Source organism: Delphinapterus leucas, chromosome 21, assembly GCF_059928025.1.
Source record: "Delphinapterus leucas isolate spDelLeu-1000000601 "Yukka" chromosome 21, BTC_Dleu_Yukka2, whole genome shotgun sequence".
Taxonomy (NCBI): Eukaryota; Metazoa; Chordata; class Mammalia; order Artiodactyla; family Monodontidae; genus Delphinapterus; species Delphinapterus leucas.
This window is the reverse complement of record NC_143149.1, coordinates 28,530,325-28,547,173: the sequence shown is the minus strand read 5'-3', so window position 1 is coordinate 28,547,173 and position 16,849 is coordinate 28,530,325. Positions and strand designations below refer to the sequence as shown.

The following is a 16,849-nucleotide window of genomic DNA, read 5'->3' as shown; positions in this document are numbered from 1 at the left end:
TGAGACTTTCTACAACTGCCTCAGATTTCCCCCATTTCTCATTGTCCTCCAGTTGTCTGGATCCTGGGCAGAGGGATGTCCTGTCCCTGGGCTCTAGTAAAAAAGAAGCATGGTTGATGTATTATTAAAATACTTCCATGATGGTTGATAAATAGTCATTGCCTTAAGTGAGCCTAGTTTCCCTTGTACATTACAAAGTGACCAGCCTTCTAGCCCCATGCAGAAGTCAACAACGATGTAACCACCAACAATGTTGGGCAGGGTTTGCTGATTAAGGGCTCCACTCCTTCTGTACAGACAGCATCCAATCTGAGTTTTGGTGACTGTAATCTGCATGGTTCAGAGTGCGCTACTGCTTAAACCCATGATTTCCAATGCCAGTAGCAGTCAACTCAGTACTTGTAATTTTATAGACATGTAAGACCATTTTAGTGTGGGTTACTTTGTGGATATCTATTAAGGGAAATTTCTAAATCAAATCCCTAACTACAGAAGTTGCAGAAGAATCAGAGTTTCTTCTCCTGCCCCTGATTAAGCTTCTGGTCCCTTCAGCAAAAGTCCAGGGCTTATGGAGTATGTGTTCTCTAGCTTTACTATCAAAGTAAAACTTACTTCAAGGTTATTCTAGGATCCAGGACAACAGAAGTCAGTCAGCTGGGATAATAGTGGCCTGCCTGCTTTGTATTTTATGAGAATAAGGGTGACTTTCAGGCACCCCACAGCAAGTATTACCATCTCTCAAACATCTGTGCACTCGATTCCCACGTGTCAGATGGGAGCAGGTTTTAATCGTTGCTCTGTGCAGCACTGTGCTGCATGGACTCCACATCCCACCACCTAACTCGGAGTCAGCGGACGTCCTTATGTGTAGGCTCTTTACTGTTAGCAGATCCAAGCATTCAACCCAGGTAAAATCCATGTATACAACTGACTGACCACTCAGAAGAACTGTTAAACTATTAAGGTGATTGGCCTTTTCTGTTCAAAATAATGGAACAGTCCCTGCTGTGGTCGAAGACAGCCAGATATAGGAGGACACAGGAGCTTAGCTCTCTCCTGGTTGTAAAGGCACTAGTTTGGTCTTCCAGTACCAACCCTACTCAATCACCATGGAGAGACAACAACCCGGCAGGCCCCAGAGGAGATCCATGTAGAGGAAGTATAATTTCATTGGTTCTATAATAGATTACCTCAAGTCACATTTTAAGAAAAGTTAAAGAAAGGGCAAAGAAATATGAGAGTTATCTAAGAACCATAGAAGCAAATAAACAATTTTATAGTATAAACTGTATATGTTCCCCCCACACAGAGAGCATCCAATCTGACTCGTGAAGCCACTATGTTACCGTCTCTGCCAGGGAAGCCCTCCATAAAGATGCCAGTATACACGCCAAGAGTGCTTTTTCCGACCTAATTCCTTCAAACTGTCACTCCTCAAATGCGAGAGAGTTTTGGAATTCAAAAATATTTGAACTGACTGGCATCCACCTACATCACCCCTGTGTCATACTTTCATTTGGCCCCTACATAGCATTGCTTTTAGCCAGAGTTGATCAAAGTTACGCATGAAAACATCTCATTTGCTTTCTAGCAAAAATCAACTAGAACTTTTGCTTCTGTCGTTAGGATTGATAGGTGTTCTGGGAGGGCCCTTTCCCTGCAGAACAAATACACCCTGCAGAGGAAATGTGCTTTGAGGCATTGCTAGCTTCTTCTATTTGGAAGCAATTGATAAGGACTGGCATTACTTATTCTTTAAATGTTTGGTAGAATTCACCAGTGAAGCCATCTTGCCCTGGGCTTTTCTTTGTTGGGAGGTTTTTGATTACTGATTAACTCTCCCCACCATCTAAAGATATGATGAAATTCCGATCAGAATTCAAGTGGCATTTTTTCACAGAAATAGAACAAACAATTCTCAAATTTGTTTGAAACCACAAACAATGTAAATTGCTGTAGCCACTATTTTGTTAGTTGATTGTTACTGGCCTTTTTTTTTTTTTTACTTTTTTCTCCTCTTTTTTGATTAATCGAGGTTTTGTTTTTTTTTTTCCATTTTGCTCTTTCATAGTTCATTATGCATTCCTTGTATTAGTCTCTTAATCTTTACCCAAGAGATTATAATGTGCATCTTTCACTTAATAAAGTTACTATGAATTAGTATTTTCATCACTGTTTTCTACCAATTTCCAGCAATGTACAAATGTTAGGCATCTTAAATTCCATTTATTTCTCTCCCATGTTTATTTTAAATCCCACAAAATGATATTACTGTTGTTAAAAAATCAATATTAATTTGTATTTATCTATATATTTACGTTTTTTTGCTCTTCATTCTTTATTGCGTTTCTGTACTTCCTTTTATGAACCTTTTCTTTATGTCTGAAGAATTCCTTTTAGTATTTCTTTTAGTATTAGTTTGAAGGTGATAAATTCTTTCACTTTCTGTTTGTCTGGTAATTTTTGTATTTATTTATAAATGATATTTTCACTGGGTATAGAATGATAAGTCTTTAGTTTTCTTTGTTTAGACCTTTAAATGTGTTATTCCCTTGCTCCATTGTTTCTGTAGAAAAGTCAACCTTCAATCCTTTTGTAACTTTGTTGGATATATAATGTGTCTTTTTTAAACCTCTGGATGCCTTTAAAATCTTCTAGTTTAGTTTAATCTGAAAGTTTTTTACTATGATGTGTTTAGGGGTTTTTTTCACTTTTCATGCTTGGGGTTCATAGAGACTCCTCTTAAATGTGTGTGTTGACGTCTTCAGTTTAGGATAATTCTAGTATTTCCCCAGATATTTTTCTCTATCTCGTGTGCTCTTTCTCTCCCCCCTATTTTTCTGAAACTTTAAGTACATTTTAGACCTTATTACCATGTGCCATGTGTCTCGTATACACATTTGTGCATTTTTTCCATGATTTACTCTTTTTTTCTACTAACCTGTTTTCCAATTCACTAATTTTACCTTCTTCTCTACTCAAACAGCTGTTACACCCAACTATTACATTTATAATTTTACTTCTTGTACTTTTAAACTAATTTTTTGATAGATCATCATTCTCTGGTAAATTTCTCCAATTTTTGTTTTCATGTCTCTGAGCGAAGGCCCACAGTGAATGAAGACAGGGCCTCTTCCCTCTCCACACACCTTTTCCACCATGATAATCAACCATGAGGCATTTCCCATCAGAGTCCTGCCTCGCAAAGGATGTTTACAACAGAAATGTGAAAGCCTGAGGAACCACAGCCAGCAGGACGCTTGTTCCTCAGGGAGTCACAAGCCCCGGCACCTTGCATACAACACGCTCGGCATGACAGGAGACAGGCTCGAGGACCTGAAGCGTCTGAGGAGAACCATCAAGAGTCACTGTTGCTTCAATACGTTTCTGAGGGTGGGGATGATGAGTGCAGGATAACGCACACAAAGCTGGAGGCCGATGGGCTACTCGAGAAGCTTCACTACGTTCAGACCCAGAACTGTGATTTCCTTGAAGATATGGGCACATAGTTTGGATTTTCCTGCCAGGGGACCCTGCTCCAGATTCCTGACGATGGTCTGCTTCATGTCCTGGCTGCCGTCCCCTCGGGTGGCCAGCAGTGTGCCAATGCGGCCATCCTTGATGTCTGGGTATTTGCTGACCAGAGTTGAAACTTCCAGGCACAACTTCTGCAAGGGCGACAGTAGGGTTACTGTGCTCACCTGCATGTTTGCTGAATCCAGAGGCCAGCTTCTGGAATAGGAAGTGGAGCAGCTCAGCCTCCCTGACTGTCTTCTCGGCACCTCCTCGTACTCCTTAGTGCTCCAGGATGACACGTGATTCTGCGTGATGGCCCACAGGTACCCACCACCACTCACTCTCACCCTCTTTTTGTATGGATTTTTAGTTTCTGCAAAATCACTGAAATATTCTTCCGCAGCGACACAGATGATGTCTACAGCATTTGAGCCTAACAGCCACTTCTTTGTTATCAGCTCATCGAGATGTTGCTCCAGATCCTGGAAGACCTCTTCCTGGTATCTGCTGCAGCCTCCTCGCAACAACGTTGTCTAAAATCCCATCCATGTTTGGTTGGCTCAGAGACACACCCTCTTCCACTTCATTTTAAAAATACTTCCTTTTTAAACTGATTAGGGGTTCCTTAAAGCTCTGACAGCTGTGATGATTGCTATCATATCCTGAACATAGCAGTGTGGTGCTGCCAATTTTTCAGATGTTCTATATACAACTGAGCCTCAACTCTGTGTCTATTTAAGAAAGAATTCATTTGCTGAAGACACAAACTGGTAATTTGTTTTCAAATCTTCACTCATCTGAGTAGCAATTTAAAAATTTTGATGGAACATCTGGAAGACAGTGGTAGGGAGTGTTCCCACTTGGGTCCGCTTTGGGCTCAGTCTCTTTCATTCAGTCTTTAGTGTCTGTGTCTAGTGCTTTCTGCAGCCAGACAATGATGTTTGAAGTGAGAGCTGACATGTACAGATGGAGCAGCTCAGACACCACATTTGAAGAAAGTAAAAGCTCCAGGGCATTGACGTCCACTTCTGGGACCAGCTCCACATTCCCAGTCATCTTTGCGCTTGTGTAGGTGTTTAAGACCCAGGTCAAACAGGCTCATAATCTCACTTGCTACTAGATCTTCCCACAAGATCTGCATCCAGGTTCTCAGGGCTTGGTGGTTGAGGAGTTTCTGAAAAATCTCATAATGGGGAGAAAAGCACGCAACCATCAGGTTTTTGGCAACAATGGGTTCATCTAGGACATGCTTCCACATGATTTCCAGGTGGCAGATGAACCACACCTTGTTGGACTCCCTGGGGTTCTGCCTCTGTGCCCTCAATTCTAGCACTCACGATTCTGTCCAAGATGACAAACATTTCCTCCTTCCAATTCTTGGACCTCTCAAGAGGAACAAAGCTAGTTTGCATTTTTTTTTTTTGTCAAGTATGCACCAATCAATTTTTCTTCCCTTTCCATGATCCTGACAACAGAGACCGGAAAAATGGGGTCCTGGGGGATGGTGAGCAGCGACCTCTGCAGCACCATCCCCAGCTGCTTGGCCAGCTCGTCTGAGAGCCCCTGTGTGCTCCCAAAGTCACTGTGGATGAGGGTCATGTCCACCGCGGACCGCAGGATGTCTCTGACATCATCCAGTGCATTTTGGAGCTGGTTCCGGCCCATGTGGCACCCCATACAGCACCCCGTCCAACCATGACTGGATAGCGACCTGCAGTGTGACCTCCACGGACGCCTTTCTCCAGGCCTCTCTTCTGAGGTTCCCCTCCACCTTGCCCTGCTGGTCCAGGCACAGAAGCATCCCAGCGACCTTTTGAATCTCTGTTGCAACATCCTCCTGGTCTGTCTCCTTCATGGTTAAAAAGCAGGCGGAATCCGCCACCCTTCCCCGCGTGAGAGCAACGATATCCCTTGGCACTGCCACCCGGCGCCTGACTGGAAGTGTCATCCAATTTCTTGAACGTGTTCATCACAGTTACTTTAAAATCTATGTCCTGTGTATTATATCTAGATCATCTTTGAGTCGTCTACATTATCTATTTCTTTTCTCTTGATTTGGTCATTTGAGTCTCTCTAGTATCATTCATGGTAATTATTTACTTATTTCTTGAAGGCAAAATGGAATAAAAGAGGCTAGCGACATTGCTGTATCTCAGGAACTAGAAGGAAGCAAGGCTTGCTGGTGTGTCTGGAGGCTAATGTAGCTTGCTCGGGAAAAGCATCAAATAAGGCAGAGATGAGGCTGAATCCAGCCATTTTGATTGAGTACTGGATACTGTGTATAAAACGTGTAGAAAATCTGAATAATGCTAACTTCCAGCAGATTGGAATCTATTTATTTGTTTACTCATAGGTTAGCTACAGTAGGTCTTGGTCCCCTTGATACAATCAGGGGATGGGAGGCATTAAAGCTGGTTTCAGGCTTTGTGAGAACTGGTCTACTTCTAGTTTGAAGTAATCCTAAAGGAAGGCCTTTCAAGAATCTCAACTGAGAGCAAAGGTTGTTAACCTGGGCCCATCACCCTTGCCAGGCCTCAGATGCCACTTCACCTCCCAAGCACTCTGAGACGGGTCAAAGCTCTGCTTAGCTTTCTAGCTTCTTAGCTGGCCTTTTCTTTCGTCTTCTCAGCCTCTTATGTTGCAAATATTAGTAAGAAATAATATCCTCAACGAAAAAAGCTGCGCAGAGTCATGCTCAGTGTTTCCGTTCTCTTTTCTCTAAAACTTAGTTCTCTCAATTCCTAGCTGCCTTGATAACACTCAACCCCAATTTTTTCCCCTCCTACCCCCATGAAACTGCTGAAAGCCCTTAGCCTTGAAATGCAACTTGACCGCTTGTTTGGTGCCACTTACCGATTGGCAAATGCCTTGAGGGAGAAACAGCACAGAATGGTGAACTCACCTCAATGGCTTTCTTTTCTCTTGGGTCTTAGACTATCAAGTTCTTGCTGACTGTGTTGCTCTATGATTACTTCAAACAGGTATTTAAAAAAATTTTTTAACCAGTTTTAAACTTTTTTGTTGGAATGAGGCTTGGTCTGCTACAGCTACGCTCTCATGACCAGAAACATAAATTAAAATGCATCATATTTTTATATAGAAATCAGAATTCTCATTTTCTCTTAAAAATAAAACATTCTAGCAAAACCAGGCCCACGTTCTTGCATAGAAATAATGGCTAGAGGTAAGTAGCCCCTGTCCTTTAATTTCAGGTATATGTTCTCCAGTTTAATTATCCGGATCACTCAGTGACCCCGAGAGTAAAAAAAGAAGAAAGTCCGTAATTGAGCTTTGAGTGATACTAATACCTAATCATGTTGCATAAAAGGAGAGCTGAAGGGGACGTTGAGAGTGCATAGTCAGGAGAGTAAAAGGTTGATTACAAGATTGTTGTATCACGCAACTCGAGGGAAGACAATGTTTCAGAACGGAGCTGGGCAGCGGGGATCATCTGTGCTGAATTCTGCCGAGCCTTCAAGTTGGGCCAGTACTAAATATTCTCTAGTGAGTGACTTAAATGGAATTGCTGATCTTAGAAAGAGTCTTTCTAGCAGAATCATGGGGTTTACAGAGGTTGGGGTGACTTAAGGAGTGAATCAGAGCTGTGGAAGTAAAGTGGTGATGTAGACAACTAGTTAAAAAGTCTGTGTCAGGAAGGCGAGAGAAAGGATGGTGTTGGGAAGGATGGGAGCTGAGTAATACATTTCAGAGATGAGTGGTCCTTCTTGGCTGCCTTCTTGGTACATCAGCTGGCCTTTCCCCACTTTCTTACAAGATGAAATGCTGCAAAGATATTTTCTTGAAGATGAGAAAGAGGAAAAGCTGGTCAGCACTCCCCTGTCTCAGGAAAGAAAGAAATAAGGCTTGCTGGGCTCTCCAGAGGCTAACTGAGGTTGCTAGAGAAGAGAGAAAACGAAGGTGGAGAAAAGCCTGGCTCTAGCCACTCACCAGACCTGAGCAGCCCCGCCTTGTATGAAGTCATCCCCCTTCCCTGCCTTGACAGAGGCAACAATCAGAGGATGGCAGCGCGGAGGCTGCCTGGGTTTTCCTTTTCAAATACCTTTGGAGGGCTGGGACCTTTTCCCCCTAGCTTCAGGGATCTGTTCCTTGGCGCCCCAGTAAAATTACAGAAGCAGTCTGCCTGATAATGACTGTAAATGACAGAGGCGATCAGGTTTACCTTGTGGCGTCCTCAGGGGACTTGCGGTTAGCTTAGTCTGAATTTAGCATCAGCTACCCCAGTCCCTTGCTCTTCAGCGGCAGTGGCTGGGCTCATCCTGTATTCTTTCAAACCTAATTAGTGTGAGGGCTTTCCCTCCCTCTCTCCTGCCCATCCCCGCAGCCCTCCTTCCGCTCCTGCTTCCTCTCCTGTCTTGCCCGTGCTCCCTAAGCATGCCAGTCTAGGAACCCAAGCGGGTTGTTTTTAGAGGGTGGGCTTTTTTGTTTCTTTGCCTTGGGAGAAACAACCCATGCCTTTGAGCTGTAGGTTATTCATTGTTCCTCCAGGAAAATAGACACCAACTTGACTGAACTCCAACCTCCCTTAACTCCTTTATGGTTTGAAGGTAGTCAGGTTAAGGGTTTTATAGCTAACTAGAGATGTTTGGAATGTACTGTAGGTCTTAAACAGAAGTGAACATGCCGAATAGCTAAAGGTTGGAGGGCGTAGTTTTCATTAAAACCAAACCTCCAGATCTTTTAACCTACCAGAAGCCACCATGTGTGTATTTATGTATGTATACATATGTATATATGTATGTGTCTATGTGGATGTGTAATGTATATTACAGATACATGTTACATATACCTATATTGCATATATATATACAAAGACACATACATACCCCTTGAAAGCCCTGCTTCTCAAACTTGAACGTATGGATCACTTACGCATCTTGCTAAAATGCCGATTCCGACTCAACAGGTCTGGGATGGGGACCACATTTTGAACAGCACTTCCTAAAGAGAGTGTCACATACTCCCCTCCAGCTTCTTCATGGTAACCTAGTCAACCCACTCCTGAGTTCTGTTAATTGTTGCTCCAGTGTCTCTCTAGGCTATGTGAAAGATCCATTGGATAGGGGGCATTTTTGCTGTCTCTCAAAATAGCAAATGCTTAGCTATATTAAGTAAAGCAGACTCTGGATTTGTGTTCCGGTTCCCTGTTCCAGACAACTATGTTGGGAAATGTGAAAGGTGATGTAAAATCTCTTTAGATTTATGTTAGTTTACTAATATTTCTTCAGTTTGCTACATTGAGCAATTAGCTCATTCATTTTTAATTAATTAGTTTTCGTCTATTTCCAGGTATGCATATAAGGTTACGAATTCACTTCTTTGTACTGATTTATATGTATACCACGAATTTTGAAATTGTGGTCAAAAACATAAAATTTACCATCTTAACCATTTTTCAATGTACCGTACAGTAGTGTTATACATTTAAAAATTCTTTTGTTATAATTTACCTACCATTTCTGAGTGTTTGTAGGAGGAAGAAAATCCAGTTGAATTCAGTTAGTCATACTGTTGAAACCATAAGTGCCAGAGTAATCTTTGAAAATATAAAGGACAACACATTACTGCATTCTTTAAAATTATCAAAGAGCTTCACACTGCACTTAGAGTAAAATGTAATCTGTTTCTCCTGATTAAGAGATTACATCCCTCTGGCTTATGTGCCGTGTTCTAACCACACTGACTTGCTTTCTTTTCTTGGTCATGCCAAGTTCTCTTTCCTGAAATGGTTTATCCACAGGACGCTGCCACCCTTCAGTGGTCCCTGACCACCACAATTCTCTGTCACATCAATATGTTTACTTTCTTCACAGTATTTGACACAATCTGTAATTATCTTGTTCATTTATTTATTCATTTATCTTCTCCCTCCTCCAGACAGTGCCTATGCTCCATGGGGAAAGCAACTTTGTCTTCATGATTGCTCTATCCTCAGCATCTAGCACCGTGCCTGATACACGGCAAGTCGTGAATAAATATAGGTGCAAATGAATGAAGATGGATGTAATGTTCAGAATCTTCCAATTCAACTTCCTGCTTTTAAAAAAAAGTAACCTGGGAAAGTAGCTGAGAGAGACTTAAGAACTTGCCCGAGATCACAAATGTTTAATGAAGTATCCGAAACAAGTACTCCGGTCTCCCGACTCCCCTGCCCTGTGTTCTTTCTGGTGATCACTCCACTCGTTATTGAAGGCCTACATCAGGGATCTAGGAAGGTGATGGAGAAACTGTAGAGTGGTCCATGACCTCCTTCTGACCTATATAATGACTTTTGTGTAATACGTGCATATATTCTTCTTCTCTGGCGAGGTAGACTGTAGCTTCCATACAATTTCAAAAAGGTCAGTCTTAAAAAATCTTAAAAACCACTGGGCCACATATTCTTAACTTCCTTGCACATTTTCTCTTGTCTTCATATCAGTTCTTCTATTGATAAGAATTGAACAATCATTATGAATTAAGTATCCGCCATTATTACCAAAGGATGTAGTGTTATGACTTGTATTAAAATGTTGCCATCTATGTGTAAAGGGTTTGGTTCACGGAATCACCTGGCACGTGAGGGGTCCTCTGTCAGTTTTATTTTTCAAGACTGGCAACATGAATGCTTACATACTGGCTATAGTTGCATATACCTCAATCTTTCTTTAGCCATATTTTTGGTACCCGTTCACCTAATGTACTGGCAAATAAAGGAACTTCTCATTCAAATTTCTCTGCTGCATTGGAAATGAGATCATCGAGGGTCAAGCTTTGACTCTGGAGGCTCACATGCTAAATTGAGATTAGACAATATATGTATAGCAGTGGGTTTGTGGATTTTGAATGTGCATAGGGCTAGTCCATCCCTTCCTAGGAATATTTTGGTTCTACCAAACATGCTTTTGTATAAAATGGCTCGGGGAACGGGTCAGAGGAATGGTACTGTCCTTGCAGTAGATGTTTGGTGGCACGTCCTCCCAGACCATGAACCATCCTCCCTTCCCCGAGGACAAGTCCTCCATTCAGAGGTACCCTATTCCTCATCCACTGACAGCTGGGATGGAGTGGCCAAAGCTGAGCCCACTACATGCCTCCTTATAGAAATCAGGATCTGGGAGGCAGAGATGGACCGGTTAAATCTTTGATGTGCCTATAACTCTACCTATAAATTTAGAATTGCAGGAAAATATATTTTGCCATGTATATGGAAAAACAAAGAAAGTCAATCTGTACAAAAAAGAAGGATGAAGATGATCTAGGTAAGCTTAAAAAAAATTTAAACGAGGATTTCCTTGGTCTCTGACAACTTTCCTCACAATTACTCTTTTTTTCCACATATATTAAGTTGATTTCATTACAACCAAAGCTTTACTAATACAACATTTTATTTCCTGTGGATGAATGTTTTTCTTTCATTTCTTCTATTTTGCCTGGAGGCAAATGTCTATAGGTGCTGGAGTCAAATTAACTAGGTTTAAATGTCGATTTGATCACTTACTAGCTAAGTGCGATAATTTGGACACACTCATACTAAAAAAGTTGTTTTTCTGAAATTCAAATTTAACTGGGTATCCTTTCTTTTATGTGGGAACCCTATTTGTGACATAGTTTCTTCCTTTGTAAAATGGAGATAGTGATACCAAATCAGCAAGGATGTTGAGGAAAATGTCAAGGATATCATAAACATTATGTAAAACCATTTATAAGAAATCTGGCTTATTACTTTCTTTCTTCCCCCCTTCTACCTATGCTGTATCTATAACACAAGAAGGCATTGCTTACAAGGCTCACCAATTGGGAGTAAATACTTCCTGGATGTGCTGAGCTTCTGTGTTAACAGACTAATACCGAGATGAAATGACTTCAAGATGAGGCTTACAGGGAAGTGAACTGGCTCCTTTTGGAACGCGGGGAAACGCTTTATTACCTCTCACGAGATGATGTCTTTATTCTTGAATTAGGGAATTTGAAAGGCTGTATATTTCAATCTACCTGACTTCGTCCAGGTACCCCATCTTGAGTATACTCTAAGATTCATTCTTGTCCTAGGGTATGCCTAGGTTTTAATTAACACAAATTCGTTTCCAATTCAAACAAGTATCTCCCCATCTGGTCTTCCTCACCTCCTATAGAAAGAGATGAGGAAAGAAAAAGCATGAGGGAAAAAGAGAAGATGATAATATACGAGTTCACTACTTGCCTGTTTGAGGATAAAGAACGTAGGATGCTTGATTTGGGGGCACTTTATTTCTTGTCTCTTATGTCTAAATCCTTCTCGTTTTTACCTTGATTACTTCTTATCTTCCCTGTGTGGAGGAACCCAGCAAGTACTGAACAATGTCTTTAACACAGGTCCAACCATCACGTTTTCTGCTCAAGAGACCCAGAGCAATGAACTTCCCTTAGAGAGGCATTTATCATCTATTTCTTTATTTATCACACCAGATCCAGTGGGATTAGCTCGGACTTTTGTCTCTTCCCAAACAGTGTGGGCTTGCTGATCCACCCCTCAGCAATGGCCACAAAAATGGTGGGCGTCCATCTTTTCCTTCCTTGTTCAAAGTCACCACCTCTGGAGATGCCTCGTAAGGAGTGAGCCAGGAGCTCCTGGGAAATATCGGCAGGTCTAGTCTGACTCTGGATAGGCAGAGGCATCTTCCACTGTGGTTTCCTCCATGTTTTCCTTTCCGTTTTCTTTCCTGGTTTCACCTGGATGTGTCTGGGATGAGAGTTTACCACTTGGAGTCAACACTGCTTGCTTAGGATCACCAACGGGGATTGGTTTTGGCTCCAGCGAACGGACTGATGTACTGGGTGGCTGGGCTGCAGACTCGCTGACCTGGTCAACTGAAGGAGGACAATTTATGTCTGTAAGCGTCTCTTCTGTCAGTGGCACCATATTTATAATTTCACACGGACTTGGAGGTGAAATATCCTTTTTGTAACAGGAGGTGCTGAAAGGGATGGCGCAAAACACAAGATCCGAGGGCAGCAGCATAAACTCGTTTTCTGGCCGGGTGATCACAAACCTGTAAGAAGAGCCAAAGGTGAATTCCGAGCCCCTGCAGCTGGGACAGTGTGGCTGCAGGCAGTGGCCAAAACAAGAAAGTCATTTTGCTGGGCCCAAAGAGGAAACGTTTTTGTTTTGCTTTGCTTTAGTTTCTGATTAATAGTAAAAAATAAACAAACAAACAAAAAGAACAACTCTCTGGCACAGCGCAACAGGAGAGGTCCCAGGCTAGTAACTGGGAGACTAGTTCTCACGCCTGCCTCTGAAACCAACCACCTCTGACCCTAGGCATGCCACCTCCCTTCTGGGCCTTGCTTTTCTCATCATTTTAATGGGAGACGGATGGGACTATGGTTTGGGCTAACTGATTTCTAATGGCTTTTCCAACTATATGTTTCTCTGCTTTTAATATCCACGACCCTAATGAATTCGGTTGGCACAATTCTGAGCACTTAGCCAAGCTTTATCAAAACTGGAAGATTACGTGCATGCCAGATATTTCCATCCTGGGTTAGGCCTATTTTCATGTTTCTGCCGCCAACTTTCCCACAGAATGTAGGTTGCCCAATGGAGGAAAAAGAGAAGTAACCAAAGGTTTATTTGAAACCTTGACGGGTAAGCAAATAGTGAGTCAATGAGTTTCAAGGATCACCCAGAGCCTGGACCTGCGCGGACAGACTGCAGAGAAGCAGGATGTCTCGGCAGGAAATCAGGCACACGGCAAATCCTCAGAGAACATGAGGCAGATTCATGAAGACGCCAGTGTTCCTGTCAGAACGCTGAGGCAGCAGAACCCTGCATGACTTCCAGTGTTGCCCCGAATAATCACCTCTTCTTCCCTAAGCACCCATCACAAGTCACCACTGATCTTTCACTGAATAATCTTCCCACTTCCCTCTCGCCCACTGAGTCCCCTGTAACCTCTGTGATATTCTAAACAAGATCTGCTGTAACCACATACTCTCTTTCAAACAGGAATATCATTTCCTTCCCTGAGGTCCGCCCAAGTATGGGCTACACCTTCTCCCAATTACCACGGTCCACAGGTTTTCCAGAGGTGTTGGGGGTCAGTCACAGGCAGACAGACAGAGACGGGGGTGGGAGGTCAGCATCTTTCAGGCTTCCGAGTGCTGCTTCCAGAGCATCCCTGCTCCCCGCATCGTTGTGGTCCATGCTCTACAGCCTTACCACCCTCCTCTTGAGTCGCCTCAGTGTTATCCACACACCTCCATGTTTATTTAGGCCTTTGGCACATGGGACACTTTTTCTTTCAAACTCTAGTGCCACCGTCACCTTATGTGCCTGCAGTGTCTCCGTGATTTACGACTCCAACACGCAGACCAATTTCTTTGATTTCCACTCCCCAGTGATCTTTATCTCCCAACCACTTTCCTGACCACATACTGCTGTTGTAACTTCCTGACACATCCTGCCTCTAAAATCTCACCCTTCAATAAATCAGTCTCTGACCACAACTTCCCCTCGTTCTTTCTCTCATTTCCTTACTCTTGGGTTACATCCGCTCTTCAGGCTATTTCCATCCCCTGTCCTTTCCCTTTGCACTGTTGCTTCTACAGATGCACAGTAAACTCCTTTTTCCATTCCCCTCAGTGACTAATGTACCTTTACGTCTTTCTCAACTCCCTAGAGACTTTCCCCCTCTTTTCTCTCAGCCAGGGCTATGCCTGCACATCACCAAGAAATCCTAGTGTTACGTAAACATTCCCTAAGCGCACCCCTCATCCACAGCCAGATCTGCCTTGGCATCCTTTCTTTTCCTCCCTTTCTCCTGCGAGCGGAGAAGCTGTCTTTCTTCGTGTTCATGACTACTCCGCTTTCAGTGATTTGACTTCCTTCCCCTTCCTCCTGAAACAGGTTCATCGATCCATTTCCACTCTATTATTTTTAATTTCTCCTTCTCTACCGAGTACTGCCCGTTCCCACCACGAGACTCTTAGTCTGGACCTACCTTACTGTGTTGTCTGGAGCTGCTACCCAGTACCCTTTCTTTTCTCGTCTCCCCTCCACACACATTTTCTTTCTCTTCCCCACTACTGCCAGAATGATCTTCTTTAAACTGAAATCTCTACACATCACTCCCGTATCTTACATGGACAAGGCACAGTGGCTAGAAAAAAGGCACTCAGTAAATATTTACCCAGCGAGTCCGGCAGTGAACAAGTAAATCTTTCCAGTGTGGACAGTGGCTTTTCGGCTTAAAAAAGTCGCACAGGCATCAATGAGGGGTAAGTTACAAAAGAACCCTGACTGAAAATCTGGGTCTGCATTTCAGATTTCACTGGGGACAGAGAAACCCTTCTCCTTACATGGCCAATACTACCTGGATCCCAATCACCAGGGTTCATTCATATTATTTATACTGATCCTACACTGTTATCTACTTCCCCAGCACCCTCTGTTGCATCAGGGGGCCCTAAGCTCTGGCCGTCTCTTTCACACAGAATGACGTCGCTTTGGCCCTCATGCTTGGGCGGTGGCCAGCGCCTTCTACACCAGCATACACTCCCCTTTTGTGCTCTGGGTTGCGCTCTTCCTCATCTATCATGCGGTACAAGCCGAGGCACAGGACTCCAAGGTTATCTAACGAGCCGCAGAATATTTGCCCAAAGGTCCTTCTTGGCTGGGGAGAGAAGAGAGAAAAACTTACGTCTGGTGGCACTCGAATCAAGCTGTAACAAGCACTTACTGGAGTGTCACTTGCCTTTTCTCCCAGTGGAAGTCTGGAAGACCCAAGAGCTCCCTCCTAATACCTCTCTGGTGGCAGTAGCAAGTGGGCTGGAAATCAGGTTGACCATGAGTTTTGAGCATCTAATACCGGCAGCTGTTTTCATGACTCTGGTCTTTCAGGAGCCTGTCTGGGCGTGGTGTGGCAAGGGGCTATGCTCGTTTTTATTACTACTGCTGGTTTGGTAACGATCAAGAAGTCACAGTGAGCACCAGGTTGGAAAATACAGATTTTTTTTTTTTTTTTTTTTTTTTGCGGTACGCGGGCCTCTCACCGTTGTGGCCTCTCCTGTTGCGGAGCACAGGCTCCGGACGCGCAGGCTCAGCGGCCGTGGCTCACGGGCCCAGCCGCTCCGCGGCATGTGGGATCTTCCCGGATCGGGGCACGAACCCGTGTCCCCTGCATCGGCAGGCGGACTCTCAACCACTGCGCCACCGGGGAAGCCCGGAAAACAGTTTTTAAGGCACACAATGAGAGAGCGGCCTTCTCATCCTCCTCCTGACCTTGCTCTCAAGCTACTGCCAACAAGGCACCTTGAGTAGACTGCAGGCTCCAAAGCAGTAGCCAGTGCGTTCAGGGAAGTCAAAAGAGAACTGTCTGTTTAGTTCTGTGATTCCTCAGGGTAAAGAACAGAGGACCAGACATAAATGGAGAAGAAAGGGCTGACCAGTCCGCTGCCACCTCTGGTTCCCACAGGAAGTGGCCAGTGGCAGCTGTCCTGGGCTTAGAATCACTCACAAGTCAGCCTGAGATGAGGAACCCAGGACCACAGAAATTCGAAGCACCGGACCATGGAGGGAGCTTTGGAATGTTGTTTGCACCTGGAATTCAGATGCACAGAGCGTGGGGTTCGCCCTTATTGGCAGTACCTGCCGAGACACAGCAGACACAGAGGCAGGAAGAGGGCTGTGAAGAAGGGGCTCTGCTCAGGCCCCTCTAAAGGCCTGCCCCTGACGGTGACACCGGGGAATCAAATGCCATGCCACTCAAAACTAAACCAAAAGGCAGGCTGACCAGTAGATTCCTCACTGCAGCCTGGACTCGACACAGAGCCCCAGATGCCCAGATGCCTCATTGGGATTTGCCAGAATTATTTTCTTCCTTGCTATAATCTACTGTTTGTTAGCTCAGAGGACTAAGAAAGCTCAAGCATTTCTCACTGGCTAGCCCAGACAGATTCTTAGGCCCAAACGTGGAATCCTTCTGCCTGATTTCAGGTGACACGATCAGATTTCTTTCTTTTTTTTTTTGGCCATGCCCCGCAGCATGCGGGGTCTTAGTTTCCCGGCCAGGGATCGAACTTGTGCCCCCTGCCTTGGAAACGTGGAGTCCTATTCACTGGACTGCCAGGGAAGTCCGGATCAGATTTCTTTAGTAGTTCAAGCGTAGGGAGAGTGGACAGGCCCTGGGTCAGACTGCCTTAGAGGGACCCTGCTTGGTCACTGGTAGGCAATACGGTCTCAGGTAAGTATTCGTTTCTCTGCACCTCAGCTTCTTAATCTGTTCAATGGAATTAATAACGACGCCTACCATGTAAACCTTTGGAGAGATTAAGTGAAAAACAAACAAGCAAACAA

At 43.9% G+C, this 16,849-nt stretch overlaps 1 protein-coding gene and 1 pseudogene across 1 annotated transcript in view; both read right to left on the bottom strand.

Annotated features, from left to right (window-relative positions):
- Nucleotides 1–2,407: 2,407 nt before the first annotated feature.
- On the bottom strand, nucleotides 2,408–5,482 carry LOC111173614 (exocyst complex component 3 pseudogene; annotated as a pseudogene).
- Nucleotides 5,483–12,753: 7,271 nt separating this feature from the next.
- Nucleotides 12,754–16,849, bottom strand: part of KCNU1 (potassium calcium-activated channel subfamily U member 1) — a 135,271-nt gene continuing 131,175 nt past the window's right edge. The window contains 1 exon segment of the mRNA XM_089903756.1: nucleotides 12,754–15,167. Coding sequence (XP_089759882.1) covers nucleotides 14,961–15,167 — 207 coding nt within the window. The 3' untranslated portion in view covers nucleotides 12,754–14,960.